At 43.6% G+C, this 18,783-nt stretch overlaps 1 protein-coding gene across 3 annotated transcripts in view; it reads left to right on the top strand.

The window, feature by feature from the left end:
- CSMD3 (CUB and Sushi multiple domains 3) overlaps positions 1 to 18,783 on the top strand; it is a 426,461-nt gene that overhangs the window by 364,480 nt on the left and 43,198 nt on the right. For all 3 annotated transcript variants that reach the window (XM_078855831.1, XM_078855830.1, XM_078855832.1), the window contains exons 52-56: positions 1,701 to 1,874; positions 11,861 to 12,034; positions 13,068 to 13,241; positions 15,453 to 15,638; positions 16,757 to 16,930. In XM_078855831.1, the coding sequence (XP_078711957.1) occupies positions 1,701 to 1,874; positions 11,861 to 12,034; positions 13,068 to 13,241; positions 15,453 to 15,638; positions 16,757 to 16,930 (882 nt within the window). The remainder of the gene's footprint in view (positions 1 to 1,700; positions 1,875 to 11,860; positions 12,035 to 13,067; positions 13,242 to 15,452; positions 15,639 to 16,756; positions 16,931 to 18,783) is intronic.

The following is an 18,783-nucleotide window of genomic DNA, read 5'->3' as shown; positions in this document are numbered from 1 at the left end:
TGGGTTGGATTCAAGACTAACTCATTAATTTGTGACTGCAAATGTTTTAGCGTTCAGCATAATAGAAAGGCAGCTGTATTCTATTATCGTAAAACGACAACTCTTATTAGGTTTTTGCCCTCTGTCTTCACGTTAATAAAAAAAATACATGGGTTACAATTAAATGTGCAGGAGAATAAGGCCAGCTGGCTTAATGGAATAAGGTTTTTTTTATTATTCTGAAAGTGTATTTCAGTCAATATTAATTAAAGTATCGTATAGGGTGAATCATTATCTTAATTTTTTTCAGCTGATGGACAAGGCATCAAAAATGGGAATGTGCCCTCAGTTTCAGCTAAATCAATTCCAAAAAAAAACTAAGCAATATTAATAAAGGTGATGAATGTACATTTTAATAAAAAATATAATATGCTTGTAAATTAAAATGAAGACATTTATTTTTGTTACTCAAATGCAGCGAACAGAATGTAACGGTGACTTACAAAGGCACTGTTTGGCGAACAGGGGAGGTAAAAGACTCCGTTTAACTCCACGATGAATTCATACAATAACTCTGTGTGGTATAAAACAATCAGGAAAGTAAAGTTAATTAATTTAACTTGCAGGCCTTTGTTCAATCCACTGCTGGATGAAGGCCTTATCACGCCGTGTCAGTCATGGGTTTGTTTGATCATATGTGACCGCACTGGTCAGTGCGAGTTAGTCAAGGAGAATATACCAGCAATGGTTTAAATTTCACTCAACACTAATATTAGTGGTGACCTGGAGTCGAACTCTGATGGTTGGGTTTGCAGCGCAGTGTGCAATCCATTGTTCTACCTCCCAGCCTCATAGGTTATTATCAAAGGGTAACACATAATCTTTATGCTTTGCATTATTTTAATGTTTTGCATAAAGTTAATCAAAGATCAAAGATCCCCCCGTATAGCCTTAACAGACTGTAGGGGCAAGTGCTGTTAGCGAGCACCTATGAAGGCCAGAACAGTACACGAGGGGGTGGGTGGCCAGCACCACGCCCGACCGCCTTTGTCTCCCCAGTGGCGATGTTTACACACCACACCAGGTACTCATTTCAGGCTGAGTCGACCTAGGGGAGGCCCAGGACCGGTTCAGATAATCGTCACTGGTGTTGGCCGTGAGCGGGAATCGAACCCGGGTCGCTAGGTTCATAGCGCAGCGCGCTAACCGCTACACTATCGCTCCCCCCAAAGTTAATAGACATATATAGACAAAAGGATGATGTATATAAAATCCATACACTCAATCATTACGATTATTAAGCCAACTAATGTTTTAGGATGTCTGTGTGTGTGTGTGCATGTGTGTGCGGTAAGAGTCTGTTGTCAATAAAGCATTTTCATTAAAAGCATTATAATTAATTGGTAATGTTTAATATTTATGGAATGTGTAGAGTGTGTAACTGTATGTAAATTATATAAGATATAAAAGTAGCTTGAGACGACTGTGTGGTCATTTGCAAAAATAGGATTTTAGCCCCATTTTGACAATACTTCATTTTTATGGTCAGATTTTTTTAAAAACTTGGCCAATAAAAACACTACGTGCAATTATTGAAGAAAAGCCAATATTAAAAGTGTATTTTTTTTATTGATTTGCTGCAAAATTGCTCTGTTCTAGTGTTTAAAATTGAAATGCTAAACTGCATGTTTAAACACATTTGTTGTGTTTCTTCCCCGCAGTAATGTCCTGCGGAGAGCTGCCCATTCCAGCTAATGGGAATAAAATCGGCACGCAGACCACATTTGGTGCCACAGCGATATTCCGCTGTGAGATGGGGTTCCTGTTGGTGGGCTCGGTGGTGCGAGAATGTCTATCCAGCGGCCTCTGGAGTGGCAATGAAACACGCTGCATTGGTAACATACTTGTACTTGTTTTACATTTACAAAAACACACGCACGCGAATAGGTCTGCTCACACACGTGCACAAACGCACGTTTATACAAGCACTTGCACTAACACATGAACACAAAAAAAGCTATTGTTGCTATCAAGCTGTTAATTCCCACCGTTGGGTAAATGCCACCCCCATTTTCGTCCGTTGTTTTTATTTTCTGTTTAGTTCCTTCCCAATGGAGGCCTCCGAACCTTTTGCGATCAAGTCACTATCATTTCTTTAATATCTTCCTCTGCTTATTTCGCCTTCTCTTGGCATCCACTTCAGAGAAAATTTGGCCTCATGTCAGTTTATCATCGTGCCTTGGAAACCAAACAAATCCATCCATTTATTAATCTGTGGAAAGATGATGAAATCTCAATTGATCACTTTTATTTAAAATGAAAATGAATGTTGTATTATTAGTACTAATATTATTCTAAATGTATTTGCAATTACATACACTTTCATGTGTAGATGCAATTGTTTAAAGTACTGTACCAGTATATTGCTTCTTGCCCTTGCACACCGACTTTTAATTTAAGCTGGTGTACAATTGCGAATATGAACGAATGTGAACTGCTGCCTTTCCTCCCCTGAGCGCTTATGTGTTCTTTGATTGGAAGCAGTTATTTGATGGGGAGCGGTAGCATGCTGCGCTTCAATCCGGCGACCTGAATTTGATTTCCGCTCATGGCCAACACCAGTGACAATTATCTGAACCGGACATGGGCCTCCCCTGGGTCGACTTAGTCTAAAATGAGTACATGGTGTGGTGTGTAAATATCACCACTGGAGAGACAAAGGTGGCCGGGAGTGGTGTTAGCCCCCCACCCCATGTGCCGTGCCGGCCTTCATAGGTACTCGCTAACAGCACTTGCCCCAACAGCCTGCTCAGGCTATAGAGGGGATCTTTGTATTTGTGTTCTTTTATGAACCCCACAAGGCTTATTCCATGCCTCGAAGTGTCTTTATTATTATTTAAGTGTAAGTGGTCCTGCCCCTTACCTTCCAATTTGTACCTGCTTACAATACAGTGTGCGCATGTGAATCTACGTATTATAGAGGTGCTCGCTAACTGCACTTGCCCCAACAGTCTGTTAAGGCTATGCAGGGGATTTTTGTCTTAGTTTTTTTTTATTGAACACTGCTTGTACCAACGTTTTTACCTACCCATAGAAATGCATCACATGTGAAAAATAATGCCTTTTACCGGTAAAATAGTTTATTTACGCACCCAGATTAATATTGTTACAATCTTATTTAAATATCAACCCTGTCTTAACCCATACCGTGGCCACCATTATTAGGGTTTGGTAAATCGGCATATATAGGTTCCTCCTCCCCACCCACATCATTCCCTCCATGTAACTATTAACACTGTTACTTATCTTGGGACTAAAAGTGTTAAATATCGCCTTTAAATATACTAAAATCACCTGTCCTGCAATTAAAAAAAGTAAACAACACAATACAATTGTACTGTTAAAAGAATGCTGCTTTATAAGACCAGGCTATAGATGTTATTTGTAATTTGGGGAGTGATAGAGACCAAGTGTAATCATGCTGCAGCTACTCTTCACTTACCTCTATTAGCCACATCTGGTGTGGGAATTTAGATAAGCCCACAGCAATTTATTGTTCTCAATAAATGAAAACTAGAACCAGCCTGAGGCAGCAAGACCAATAGGTCTTATCACTTGGCAATGACGCAGGGTAATTTCACTAACAAATTGTCCACTATATATTATGATAACTCCAGCCCATTGATTTTATCCTTTCTCTCCCTGCTGATTCTTTCTTAATCTTGAAGAGCGACATCCCGCAACGTCAACATACAATCTTAAACGATACAGGCATGTAGATGTCAACGGCTGTGTGCTGTACCGCTCTCCAGTGTTGTTTTCAGTTTGTGCAGCGTGTTGTCCAACACTTCACGCCGTGTTCTGGGAGCTTTTTCTGGAACATTGAATTCAGTTCCAGAAGAAGCTTCCCAGCACGTCACGCGAAATGTTAAACATCACGCTGAACAACACGCGGCACAACCGGAGAACACGATGAAGAGTTCATCTTAAACGTGCCTAATAAGGGTACATCCAGTATTTTATTTTCAATCTTTCCCCCTTCGGTGAACCTTCCTGAATTCACAGTAGCAGCGTCGCGTGTGGGTCAAGGTCATGAGGGAGCAAAGTAGCCAGTGTATTGTACTTTCATTTCCGTGGCTTTAGCAGCCTGGGATGAAAATATCCATGTCAGTGTGTTGTGTGTGTCCCTGGTACAGCCATCCCTAAATTATTTTGTCTTTACCATTATTTACCCAATTGTAATGAGGCCCATGAACAAATTGCTTGCCAGCATCAGTTCTTGTAATGTTTAGGAGTTTTGGATGCAGAGGGATGTTTACGTATGTTTTCTTGTGTTTATAATGTATGGCAGTGTATGATTTACAGTGTGTGAATAAGACTTAGCTGCTAATTATAAATTATTAATTGCTTGTGTTCTTTCGTGGTTATTTAATTGCAAAACTAGAGACAACAATAAAGCAGAGGTAGTGAAGTATGATTTCCATCATGGCCTATTTACCCGTTTCTCAAGTATCTCACTTAAAAATGCGCATTTGTAAGTAGCAATAAAACATGCTATTTATTTCTCTGAAACTTGCATTTAAAGCTCTTGAAGGCACAGTCTTCGTGCAATATTATTTTAAATTGAGGAGAGCATTTGCATGCCACCTAATTGGCAGGAAGAAATAATGTCTGCAGCTTCACTTCAGTCCCTGTGGGGCAAGCAGAAGTCAGGACAGAGGCTTACGTGAAGCTGAGCTGACATGTAGAAGGTTAAAAGGTTGTTAGCATTGTAATACGTCATGAATAATTAACATCACATGTTTAATTATGTATCTATGCATCTAAAGTTCTGCAGTTGTAACTATAATTGTCTCAGAAGCACATTCACATAAAAACCGAGGGATATCCCATGAGTACCAGCCAATATAACAGGACATATGTTACAGCCTCCACATAATTTTAATGACTGGATTATTAATGCCATCAATTACAGATCCGCACAATTGAAAAGTAGGTCTCGTGGAAATGCACAAAATTATGCCCTAATGGAATAATTTTAATATATACAATTTTTTACGTGTCAACTGTATGTGCATATATGCAGTTGTTATAAGTGTAGTGGGTTTTACGGAGGCATACACTTGTACTTGGAGGCAACACGTTTATTACACGACCCCAACAGGGTAACTACATAAACGTACACTGGTTAACTAGACCACAACGGGGTAACTACATAACCGGATCAGTCAGTAACACACTGCCTGACCCACGATGCCGAGCGTAAAGACCGAAGACCGAGGACTAAGGATCGAAGAGACATAGCACCGACGGGTTCCAATCCAATAGACAGCCACGATTGCTCTCGGGACTTCCCTTTTATGCTCCCGAGCGCGGCCTCGGTCCGCCTTCGGCCACGCCCCCTTTTGGATCTTACCTGAAGGTTCTCGACCGTGCATCACGTTTCCCTCAAGCCCCCCTTTGGGCCCCCTTGCTACCCTATCCTGGTCACGTGGCCTCTCCGGTTCACCTAAATTGTCACGTCCTTACTTACCCTCTCTCGAACCATCACCAGAACCATGCCCACTAGGGCCCACTTCCATACCATATCTACTCTGGTGCCAGAGAGAGGATCAAGATGCACAGTTCCACTCTTGTGACAGTAGCTGGCACTAAACGACAGTGACTCCATTTAATAAACCCAACAACAACCGTCGACCGAACAATATATACAGTTACAGAAAACGACCTCTGAGAAAAAAAAACAACAACAACAAAGCTAGCAGCAACCGTCACCCAGACAAAATGTACATCAACCGAGGTGCACCAAAAACAATATTTCCGCCGACACATGACCAACACAACCCCTAGACAATGTACATGACCTAACACCAGTAAACATGTCACAACCCACGAGCACGTGAAGGACCAAGTCCAACGGCAGCACAATCCGGCTTGTGTGTGCAATCTCCAACGGCGTAGGGATAAATAAGATGGTGGGGAAGGGTCATTTCAACGGGCAGACTTGAAGAAGGCCTAACGGGTGCGGCCCCTCCCAGGAAGAAGAACAACGGGAGGAAAAGTGGGTGACGGCTGCCCCAATCCACATCCAGTCGGTGCAACCGGCAACTCCAAGGGTGCCAGGCACTGGGATCCTGTGGGCGGAAAACCCGAAAACTCCTGAGGCACCGACCTCCGCGGACACATGCCCCAGCTCGTCGGACACATCAGCCACCCGGCCCTTGGGTAGTGGATATGTAGGGATCCCGCCCGGTGGGAAATAAAAAAACGGTTTCAGTCGCGACAGATGCACAACAAATGGTGGCGATTAGACTGGATATGCACACACCCATCGTCACAACATGGACGTCAGGGTCCCCTGCCACCGTGCAACATCCCATCAATCAGGTGGTGATAGGGCGAAGTCTGAACCTTCAGGTGCCCATCAAATCACACACCTCTTAAGTACAATTTGGGCGTCTTCCGACACCCCGGGTCAAAGAAATCGTGCTTCAAGGTCGACATGTACCGGATCAAGGAAGTTGCGGTTCAAAGTCGACCCATATACTGGGTCAAGGAAGTCACACTTCAAGGTCGACCCAGTATGCTCCAAGGTGCAGTAACGAATTTTGTGGGAATCCCGTCCTGCTCGTGCACAAAATGGTGGCTGCGCGTGCGGACAGCATCTCAACGGTTTCCCCCATGTGCGGGTAAGAGCCACTAGCATGCAGCCCGTACAACTTTGCCCCACAGAACGGTGGGCACCACCAAGTCACGGCATTGCAATTTTCCGTCCCACACTTCAGCAACCCTCCCTTGAGGACCACTAGGGACATTCTCTGTCGCCCTTTACTACCCCTCGCCTTTCCAACGTGCATCTCCTTTTAATCTTCACACGCGTTGGCCATATCGGAGGGTCAGCCATTTCCCGATGCCACCATTGTGTGAGCTGCTCCCGTAAGCGAGGTACATGACGCCCGGTACTCAGTATACTTGCACACCGGCATGCTTTACCACCCCCCGCCTTTCCGGCACGGCGTCTCCTTTGAACCTTCACACGCGTCGGCTGTATCGGGGGGTTAGTCATTATACTGGTAGGAACAAAGTGGACCAGACACCAATAGATTATATCGTCCGTCCGTTTGTCTGTCCGTCCGTCCGTCCGTCCATCCGTGTATCAACATCGCCCCCTACTGCAAACACTTGGCATGACCCTACACAAGCCTTTAGACTCAGTGACGCTATCCTGGCTAAACAAGTGTAACATACCCTTATAATTCCCTCAGATAGCTTTTAATTACAATGTTACATTCCCTGATGTTTTTAAATAGCAACATTTACATTTAAAGCTTTTACATAAATAATTAAAACATTTATGTTAACAATTAACTCACGGCGGCCTAAGGCCTACAGCTAGGCCTAAAGCCTAGACCTAGGCCTCAAGCTCTCCCTTCGTATAGTTCCCCCGTGTGTGTGAAAGGGAGTAAATGTTTAACAATGTTACATTCCCTGATGTTTTTTAATAGAAATATTTACATTTAAAGCTTTTACATAAATAATTAAAACATTTATATTAACAATTAACTCACGGCAGCCTAAGGCCTACAGCTAGGCCTAAAGCCTAGACCTAGGCCTCAAGCTATCCCTTCGTATAGTTCCCCCGCGTGTGTGAAAGGGAGTAAATGTTTAACAATGTTACATTCCCTGATGTTTTTTAATAGAAACATTTACATTTAAAGCTTTTACATTAAAAACAACTCCCTACCCCCCCCTGGTCGGCGGCTCTCCAGCCGAGCCAGGCCTGGGAATCTCTCCCCCGCTCGGGGTGTATTGGGCGGGGCTACAGCGGCAGGGGGCGGGGCTACGCGGGGCTGGGCGGGGACACCGAGATGGAGCGGGGCCACGGGTGGCCGGGGCGGGGTTACGCGGGTGGAGGGCGGGGCCACGGGGGCGGAGCGGGGCCACGGGGGACCGGGGCGGGGTCAAGCGGTGTGAGGCGGAGCTTAGCGTGATGGAGGGAGGGGCCGTTGGCGAAAAGGGGCGGAGTCTACATTCGAGAATACAGTACCGGGGGCGAGAAGGCGGGGCTAATAGTGATAGGGGCGTGGCCGACGGCGCTGCATATCGTGCAGATTTTTACTACTCACTGTCTGCTCCAAGCTGCACTCACGTAGGTACATACTTGTGCAATACTATTATTTTTTGCACAACGGTTACTACTACTTTATTGTTTCTTATGTTCCACTACGTCTACATTTCCATCCACTTATTGGCGCCCATTTTTTGCCATTTCATTTTATTATAGCCATTCAATTGTTCGGTCCTACCAGCCCACCCCACAGGGACCTGTTAAAATACCTTAGCGTTAGGTAGTTTCGCGGTAAAGGCGTTTTCCGCCGCCGCAAGGCATACGCTTCGGCGTCCTGGGGAAATTTTTAACTGTCACTCTCCCCAGGGCTCACATTGCAGCATTTAGCTGTACACAATCGAACGGAGAGGACACAACACAATTTGACAGCCAGATGACAGCCCAACGCACTCTCGATCTACCAAGATCTTAAGGGGCATTCTCGCACAAAAAAAAAATCTGTGCAACAACAGACAGGATACAGCCAGTGCCGTTGAAACAAGCACCGGACCTGTCGTTTGGATCTCCCAATAAATTGGCCCAACAACAGACAGGATACAACCAGTGATTTTGAACAACACTGAACCTGCCATTTGGATATCCCAATTAACAACAAAACACAGGATCTCATGGGACTCGGAGCACTCGAACTCGACGGAATTGCACCATATACAGTCCCAACTTAAATCGACGTTCCTCAGCAATGAACCATACACTGTTCCCACAATAATCGACAATCCCAACAATGCACCATATACAATTCACAAAAGAATTGACGATCCCAACAATGCACCAACAACAACAAAAACGATGTTAAAATGCGGACAACTGACACAGATGCCGCGGCCATCCGCCACCCAACGCAACCTGATCTTCACACTCCGCAACCTGGCGAGGAGTAAGAACAAACAAATCCGACCCGGCGCATGAAAATAATGCTTGATGTGTCTGCAAGGGCTGGGTGTGGGATGTGTCACGACTTGCCTGAGGACCCAGAGGAGCGGAGGACGTCAGGGTGGAAGACGACGGCATCGTGAAGAATCTTGCTTGAACAGCGCGGCATCCTCTTGAGACATGACCCTGCAGGCCGCACTCCAAGCAGACGATGGGGACGCTTCCGGGACGAATGGAGGTCCCCCTCCGCGGGACTCGGTTTTGGCGGGAAGTGCGAAATGGCAGCTTCACGCGCTCGCGCCGGGTTTCTTGGGTTTCCCGCATGCGGGAACAGCAGCGGTGGAGCCATCTCCCCTCGGCCCCGGCACACCGACCCACTGACCCGTTCGACCGGCTGCTCCAACTCGGCGGCCAGTGCTGCTGCCGTGGACAAAAATAAAGAAAATCGGCAGGGCGGTGTTGCGCATGCGGCACTCTCCGGCGGCAGCAGCGTGGAGATGTTGCTTTCCACCCGCTGTAGAGCCGCCATGCAGTGTGTAACTGAGCTGCAAACCCCCGGGGCTGTCTGGAGAATCTCCCCCTTGTTGTCCTCTTCCTTCGAAAGTCGTTTTCTTCTTGTTAACATTTTACTACCCTACATTTTAATTTAATCACTTCTGACGCCAGATGTAGTGGGTTCTACGGAGGCACACACTTGAACTTAGAGGCAACACGTTTATTACACGACCCCAACAGGGTAACTACGTAAACGTACACTGGTAAACTAGACCACAATGGGGTAACTACATAACCAGATCAGTCAGTAACACACTGCCTGACCAACGATGCCGAGCGTAAAGACCGAAGACCGAGGATTGAAGAGATGTAGCACCGACGGGTTCCATTCCAACAGACAGCCGCAAATGCTCTTGGGACTTCCCTTTTAGGCTCCCGAGCACAGCCTCGGTCCACCTTCAGCCACGCCCCCTTCTGGATTTTACCAGAAGGTTCTCGACTGAGCATCACGTGTCCCTCAAGGCTCCCTTTGGGCTCCCTTGCTACCCACATGCCCAATCCGGTTCACCCAGATTGTCACGTCCTTACTTGCTCTCTCTCTGTCCATCATCAGAACCATGCCCACTAGGGCCCGCTTCCATACCATATCTACTCTAGTGCCAGAGAGAGGCTCAAGATGCACAGTTCCACTCTTGTGATAGTAGCTGGCGCTAAACGCCATAGTGACACCATTTACATCACTACATAAGTAATAAAAAAAAATTCAAAAACACAAGTGCCTTGGCAGGTGAAAAAAGTATCTGTTATATATTTAAAGTAAATGTAACAAGTAAAAAGGTACAGCCCTGCAATCACTTGCTCACACCACTGCTGGTGAAAGGGCCTCCACTAGAGGGAGGATATTTGGCCTCATCTTCCACACTGGTCAGGCGTTTTGGAAGAGGTGGGAATATTGCACACTTTGTATGAATGTAAATTGAACCTGTTTCGCAAAGTACGTAGCCAACCGTGCTCATGTGACTTGCCAGTCGACTGTGGTGAACCTAGGGAGGAGGGATGTCGGGGCATTCATGGAACTTCCCCACCAAATGTTTCAACTGCAAGACTGCGAGATCGAGCTGGCAACCTCTAGATTACACAATAAAATCATCCTGTAAATAAATGAATACATTTTCTGTATATTGTTATGAAACATTTACATCGATGCACTTTTATTTACCTGATAATAACGGAAACACAATTGCATTCTCAAATGTATAAATCATCACGCCAACTCTGGTCATCCTCGCAGTGGCTTTTGGATAGCTGTCTAACAAAGACAGTCACTGCATCGCGCACTTTCAGCGGCGATCTGGAACGCTTTTCCTTCCGATATTAGGAAGCGACTGGAGCTATGCACTTTTAAATCTAGATTGAAAACTCATTTCTTTAGAACTTCTTTTTGTCTTCTTGGTTCTTTCAGTAAAGTCACGTAGAAGGGAAGTAATAAAATAATAAAAATAAAACATAATAAAACAATTCTCACGACGTTTCGGCTACAACGCAAGCAGCCGTCTTCAGGTGAAGAATGAGACACTGCCAAGCTAGGAGCTTATATATAAGCTGAGTTGGAGGTGGAAGAAGAAGAGAGCCTTAACAAAAGAATGTGCATATCAAGAGGAATTTAGCATATTCATGGGAAATGCGTAGGAGGTGGGCGGGGGGGTTTCAAAGTCATATTAGCCCATGCATTATGCAGGATCAGCAGCACCAAAGGGAGGGGGGGGGTAGCATTAACAAAGGGAGGGCATGTTAATAGTATGTAGAAGCAATGAAACATGTGAATGGGAAAACGGTGGCAGGAGATCCGCAGCGGAGCAAATAATGCATTCCCTGTGGAGAACACAAGATACACAGTTAATGCCAGTGAGTGGACTGCGGTCTGAAAGTCACCATAAACGTGAACAACAATCAGTTAAGATCCGAAGTGGTTTATTACGTCCTTCCAATGATTGCTGAGCCAGAATCCATCTTCTCGGTTGAAATTGTCTCTGTGTTTGTATATGTGGATCGCCTCATGAACGAATCTCTCATGGTAGCCAGATGGCTTGCAGAGAACCTCTGTCTTGGAGAAGTCAATGTCATGTGAACCCACTGAATTGTAACAGAAAGAACCAAGAAGATGAATCCCTGCAGTCACGAAAGCTTTAAATCGAAATTTAACTTCTTTTTGTGTTTAGTTTGTTGTCCTTTCCCCACACCTTCGATTAGCACCGTTGGCTACGGTTCAAAAGAAGTTCTACAATGCATACAGCATGAGCCAAATTTACATGAATTTCGTGTGCATATGGTGCATTGCTGATGTCTTCAAAACCGTAATCTCGTGCGTGTTGTTTCGTGCTGCAGCGGGACACTGTGGACCGCCAGAGGCACTGGTGAATGGAGAGGTGGTAGGCGTGGAGTTTGGTTACAGGGATACCGTTGTCTACCAGTGCAACCCTGGCTTCCGACTAATTGGCTCTTCTGTCCGCGTATGCCAAAAGGACCATAAGTGGTCCGGTCAAGTTCCCAACTGTGTCCGTAAGTGCAGCGCTCTCCTGTGCACATTTGGGGTAAAAAAAAAACACTCACTACAGGAAATCTATTTTCATCAAATGTATCTGACATTTTAAGGCATCTTAACACTGCGCATTCCATTGATTGATTTTTAGATTTTCATTAAATTCAATCTGGAATATTCAGCAGATATATTGAACTTCCTGCTGTGTGCTTTTCGTGAAAAACATCTATATCTTAGTTAATAACAATGGGACAAAAGGTGGTGATTCCTTTTTTGTTTTGTTAATATAATCATGCTTGTTAACATGCATATAATTTTGGCATTTTTTACACACAATTTGATAAACTATTACTTTAAATCTTTCCAGGCGAAATTGTACTTTCATGAAAGTAATGTTTTTATTTTGCAGAATGTTTACTGAGCAAAGTAAAATGAGCACAAGTAATGTGGTACAATAACAATCATACGGATTGCAATTTATTTAGTGCTGTAACATGGCAAGCCATTCCAAGGGTGCTGTATAATTACCTTTGACATTATGATATTTTTAAATCTTGGTATTGTTTTTATTTGTATATCTCATGTCAAGTTCGCTTTTATTTTGTTTAACCAGGTGTGAACTCAAGAGACCAGGGTAGTCTAATTTGCAAGAGAGATCAAGGGCATCGGTCTGCCAGTTGCGGGTGATGATTGCTATGTATAGTCCCAAATGAGTAACTTGCAGTGTCATTTTTTTACTTGGAAAATTTGGACCCTGACGCTAGCACACAGTGGCCTACTGTTGCGAACGACATCAATGGATCTTTAACGTCCACTGCGAAGCAGACGGCGCATAGTAGTATTAGGGTTATTACACCCACAGTAATAACCAGGGCGGCCGCTGGATTTGAATCGTGCACCTCTGCAACAAGCGACAAATGCATTACCGCTGGGCCGCATCACTTCCCGTTTGGTCAAGAGGGGTGTTTTATCAGTCCGTGTTGAAATAGTAATATGTTTGATATATGTCCAAGGTTCGATGTAATACTTGTTTTTTTCTCTTCTCAATCCAAGCTCTCAGCTGTGGCCATCCAGGCAATCCAGTACACGGTGTTACGCAAGGCAATTGGTACAGCTACTCGGATGTGGTCAATTTTACGTGCAATACTGGGTACACGAGTGAAGGCTCAATGCATGCCCAATGTCAGGCCAATGGACAATGGAGCTCTTCTATTCCAGTGTGCAGAGGTATGACCGACCATGTCATTTAGCTTCATCATATTTAACCTGTAATGTTATTCATTTCCCTGCCCCCCACCCCCACCCTCAAAAACATTAAGAGAGTAAAGTTGGAGTTCCAAGTCTTGATGGGAAAGTATGTAAATAGCATTCGTCATGTGTTGTGTTTACATATTCTTATTTTGTGATAATCATTGTCATTTAATATTCATATTGCACCTCCCACGTAGTACATCTGAAGGTACCAGAGCAAAATGGTATTTGAAATAATTACTCAAGAAGGAAGCAATTTCAGACTAATTGTCGTGTTCAAAAGAAATACAACAGACAATAGACACAGCAAATGAGTGAACAAATTGAAAATATCGTTAGTACATATTGTAAATGATGAGAACACATCATGGCAGGACAAAAAGGGCAACATTTGACGAGATTGCATGTAATTATGTGTAAATATTAGGGTCAATTGTAAAGAAACACTTAGCAACGTGTGGCTACACGATCTCACCGTGGAGAAAACTTTATTGGCCAGTGACAGTTACAAATTCCCCACTCCTACCCCACTTAACCTTGACGCAGCATAGGGCGGGAATATACCAGAAGTGTAGTGTCGTTTAAATTATTTCACACACTGTAATGAAAACCCATGAAATATATCACCAGAAAACATCAACATGTAATGGCTACTGCTGCTTGATGCTGCCTAACGCTGTCCAATACTGCCCACTTCTTTCCAAAAAGGCTGAACATTGTTGCTCACTGCTGCCCAATGCCTCCCGCTACTGCTCCACTGCTGCCCAATGCTGACTGCTGCTGCTCACAGCTTTCCACTGCCACAATTTAAAAAATCTGCTCTCCTCTTCTGCTCAATGGTGCCCTCTACTGCTTTGTGTTTTTTGTTCCTCCAAACTGCTGCCCAATGCTTCCTGATTTTCATTGCTGCTCAACACTGTCCATTGCTGCCCCATGTTGCCCACTTCACTCGTGCCCAATTCTTCCGACTAACAAACTTGTAATACACTTTCCTCACGGCTGGCCAAAGCACCCTCCTGACCACTGCTGCACCCTGTTGTCTGCTGTCCACTACTACCTAATGCTACAGGCATCAGTTAAATGTATTACTCCTTGCGTGGAACATTACCATGGTAAAGCTGAGAGCTCGCCCTAAATCCCCGTCCTACCCACCTCCACTCTAGATCATCCTTTCGCCAATAGCAGTGCTGGTAATGCGTTTAAAGAATTCCTTACACCTTCATGGAAACTCCAACCGAGAAAATGTACGAGAAGGCATCAGGGTCTACCTACAGGGAACTTTTAAGTGATCAAGGTGCTTCCGTTTGTTTACAATGTGACGAGAAATTAAAAAATCTGAACAATATAAGCAATACACAACAAGCAATGGTGATGTCTTGTATTGTTTTAGAGTTATTATTACTCAAAGTTGACCAAATTGCACTACTATTCAGAGAAGAATCAGAATGTGTATTTATCCTGAAGAGGGTAGTGGCTCTGCTTTATTCAATCAGCGTCAGCAACTGCTTCGATAGCAAGTACATGTTGTTAGAGAAACACACTTAAAAGTCACAATGATCCTTCTTTATCAGCCCAATGGAGGCTGTACTTTTGCGGCATTCCATTTGAATAATTTGTGCAGTCCGTTTGTAACCACATGACTGCACAGTAATTTTATCATATTTCATTCGGAGCCTTTGTAGATGTTTTGGCATGCGACGTATAAGTTTGTAGCCTACGTGGTCACCGTGGAAGTAGCATTACATTTAAAAATATATATGTATTGTATTCAGCACTGACTGGTCTACATCATAGTGGTTGAGTGATATATGGAATTCTCTGTATGTCATTGCTTGATATCAGAAATTCAATTATGGGCGTTAACATTACAGCGCTTGCTATTATTATTTAAATTGATGCCATAGATTTAATTGCTAATATCATATTTTAACGGAAATGTAAATTTTGATTGCTTTAACGGTGATTCATCCTTACTTTTAACGTGATCGAGTCTGGTGATATTAATAAGAATACTAACACTCGTGAATTGTACTGACGGTCGCTGGACGCCCATGATATTGAACCGAACATCTTATTGGGCTTCTCGTTCTCAAAATAAATAAATCTAAACTTAAATTGCATTTTCGAGCCTTCATTTATTAGCCGTTCAGCAATAGTTTAACCTATTTTTCTGTTTATTGTTAACAGTTGTCAACTGCACAGACCCTGGAATCCCTCCCAATGCCATTCGAAAAGTGAGCAAAGGAAATGAGAACTTTATGTTTGGAGCGATGGTGTTTTACGAATGCAATCCTGGATATTATATCTTTGGTTCATCTGTGATGACTTGTCAAGAAAAGGGTACCTGGGACCATCATCCATCTCAGTGTGTGGGTGAGAAATGTTTCCTTTTAATCGGGATATTCACATTAAAACAAATAAAATGAGAATGTAATGCATCACTTACATTATCGGACGTCATGCCAGTCAACGGGGGTGAGATGTTAACTACCTTGCCTAGTATACAGGAGGTCGTGGGTTCAATTCTGCACCGCGATGTCTGCATATTTGGAGTTTGCATGTTTTCCCTGTGGTTGTGTGAAATTTTCTTCGGGTCCTCCGTTTTTCTCCTCATTTAGAAAAATGCATTTAGAGTATTTGGGTGCTATACATTTCCACATGATAAGCCACTCCATTGACCTTTCAATTGTGACCAGGTCGCTTCTGAAAATGAGCTATAGAGCTCAGTGGGCCTTACCTGGTAAAATAAAATAGTAAAATTTTAAAATAATATAATAAAATAAAATAACATAATAATGTTTTATTTGTATTATTTTATGATTTCCCTTCTACGTGACTTTACCGAAAGAACCAAGAAGATGAATCCCTGCAGTCACGAAAGCTTTAAATTGAAATAGTTAAATTTTGTTGAAGTTTATTTTCATTATCTTCTAGGCCATCAGTTCTATGCCAAATACATGCAGTCTATTTTTAATTCAATGTTAACTTTCAGCACAAATAATTTCATCAATGTACTTTACATATTTACCTGTACACGTTTATACTACGGTAATATAAATGCAATGCATAGTTATTCAGAAATCAACTGAAATGAATGTTTTCAACTGTGTCATGCAGATGATAAACTGAGAACATAACCCTGAAATAGCTTACACCCAAATGTATACACTATTGTTAGTAATAATGAAATTACTATTTCATAAGAACTGTGCCTTCTGTTATGAGCAGAGAACTCGAGTAATTCATTTTTGTAGGGTTTGCAGCTGTGCTATATAGCTCTCTGGTGTGTGTTTGGGTTGCACCACATATTGTTCAATATGATGTCCAACGTTTTGCTCAATGTGCTGGAGGCTCCTTTATTTCCCGAATAAGCTTTCGGCACACAGAGAAAAAATTCAGACGTCATGCCAGACAATGTGCGGCACAACCCTAAAATGCACGAGTGACCTATCGGATGTTTTCATTTTAACTGAACACCCGTACCCTCACAGTGGTGAGCTGTGGCCACCCGGGAGTGGCCCCCAATTCCCTTCTGTCTGGGGAGAGGTTCACATTCGGGGCGACCGTCACCTACAGCTGCACGGGGAGCCGCCTTCTCATCGGCAACGCCACTCGCTCCTGCCAGGCCGATGGGCGCTGGACTGGCTCCCAACCGCACTGTGCAGGTGAGGCACACGGCATAGGTGACTGCTTGCTCATGACATTGCCGGCGGAAATGGCCCCCCATTACACAGCCCCTCTCGAAGGTATGGTGGGCCTGCTCTTCCATGCTGGCCAGGCATCTTTGAAGAGGTGGAAGTATTACACAATTTGCCTACCGCATGTGACTGCAAATTGACTTACTGTGGTGTATCTATTCGTACTGCTCCGTTGAGAGAGGATATAGAATTACATATCCAGTGCGGTAAACATTACACCATGGCAGCATCCCACATGGCACAGGTGCGCATGGACAAATATTCGTTCATTTAACCTGATTATTCGTTCATTTAACGAGCAGTAAAAGCTATTTCCTTTACCCAGGAAGCCTTACGGAGTCCCATGGCTCTATTTCAGGAGGATCCTGCATTTTGATATTGGCTAATTCCTTTCATGGATATTTGTCATTTAGGAGAAAACCAGATTATCAGACAAAACCCACTTATATTCGTGGGAAACACTCAAGCCTGACACGGATAGATTTAGGATTTCGTTGCTCTACTTTCATCTTCTGGCCACCTCACAGTCAAAGCCTAAAAAACCTGGTATTTATAGGTATTCGTTGGGTCTTTCGGTAAATCCACATAGATAGAAAAAAAATCTAAATAATAACAATATCATGACGTTTCGATCTCAACACAAGCAATCGTCTTCAGGTGAAATAAGTAATATTGAAAACAACTTTTAAAAAAACACGCTTTAATGAAATGTACCGTACAAGTAATGGCAGAACTCCACGACTCCAGGAAGTGGCCCCGAGGCTTGCCATAACGTAAGGGACCGTGGTGATTTATAGCCAACGTCAGTTGAGTGTGGACAATTAGACCCAAACCGAAACTTAACATATAAAAAATAATGTAAATTTTTTTTATGATAGAATATAGTATTGTCATCAGTATGACATAAGTATACCAAGTTTGCAGTCGATACCACATTGGAAAGTGGGTTAAAATTGAGTTACAAGATTTGAGGATACAACAACAACAACAGACAGAGTTAAATTAAAGCGTTTAAAGAGAGGGGGAAATCTGCCAAGGCAGGCTGTTTATAAAGGTTTAGAGATGGGCGGTGCAGCTAATGGTAATGTAGGAGAGGTACTACGGAGCTGTGGGGGGGTGGCCATTGTATTGTGAGAGATTAGCATGTCAATGTAAGAAATTTGAAGCGTGGCGAGAGCTCGGACAGCGCAGTGGCCTCATGGAGGTGGAAAAGAATAGCAGGCCGCCATTTACTAACACAGCTAACGTCTCCATCATTGGCTCACCGACCTATAAACGGTGGCTGTTAGTGAATGTAACTCAGAGTTGAAAATATCTGCTAACATAGGTAGGTAGGATAGGAACATCACAGCCAGTTATGACCTAAACTGGTTGATAACGTCCTTCCAATGATTGCTCAGTTTGTACCCATCTTCTCGGTTGAAATTGTATCTGTGTTTATATATCTGGATGGCGTCATGAGCGAATCTTTGTTGATAGCCAGTGGGTTTGCAGAGTACCTTCGTATTGGCAAAATCAATTTCGTGTGTGCCTACAGCGTTAAAATAATGATCAGCCACGGCTGAGGTATTGGTCCTACCATGTTTCAGATCTGCCTTATGTTCATGGACCCGGTCCGAGACATGTCGCTTAGTTTCCCCAATGTAACTGCTGCCGCAGACACAGCTTAGTTTGTAGACACCGGGGTATTGCATGTCGGGGATCACATTATTCACAGAAGGGATGAAATCACGAATTTTATGTACCGTGTTGAATCGTACCTGGATCTTGTGTTTGCTCATTATTTTTGAAATCTTTTTTGGTGACCCTTGCTATGTATG

This window comes from Lampetra fluviatilis, chromosome 4 (genome assembly GCF_964198595.1).
Source record: "Lampetra fluviatilis chromosome 4, kcLamFluv1.1, whole genome shotgun sequence".
Lineage (NCBI taxonomy): Eukaryota > Metazoa > Chordata > Hyperoartia > Petromyzontiformes > Petromyzontidae > Lampetra > Lampetra fluviatilis.
Note: the sequence above shows the minus strand (reverse complement) of the source record. Positions and strands in the feature narration are given on the sequence as shown.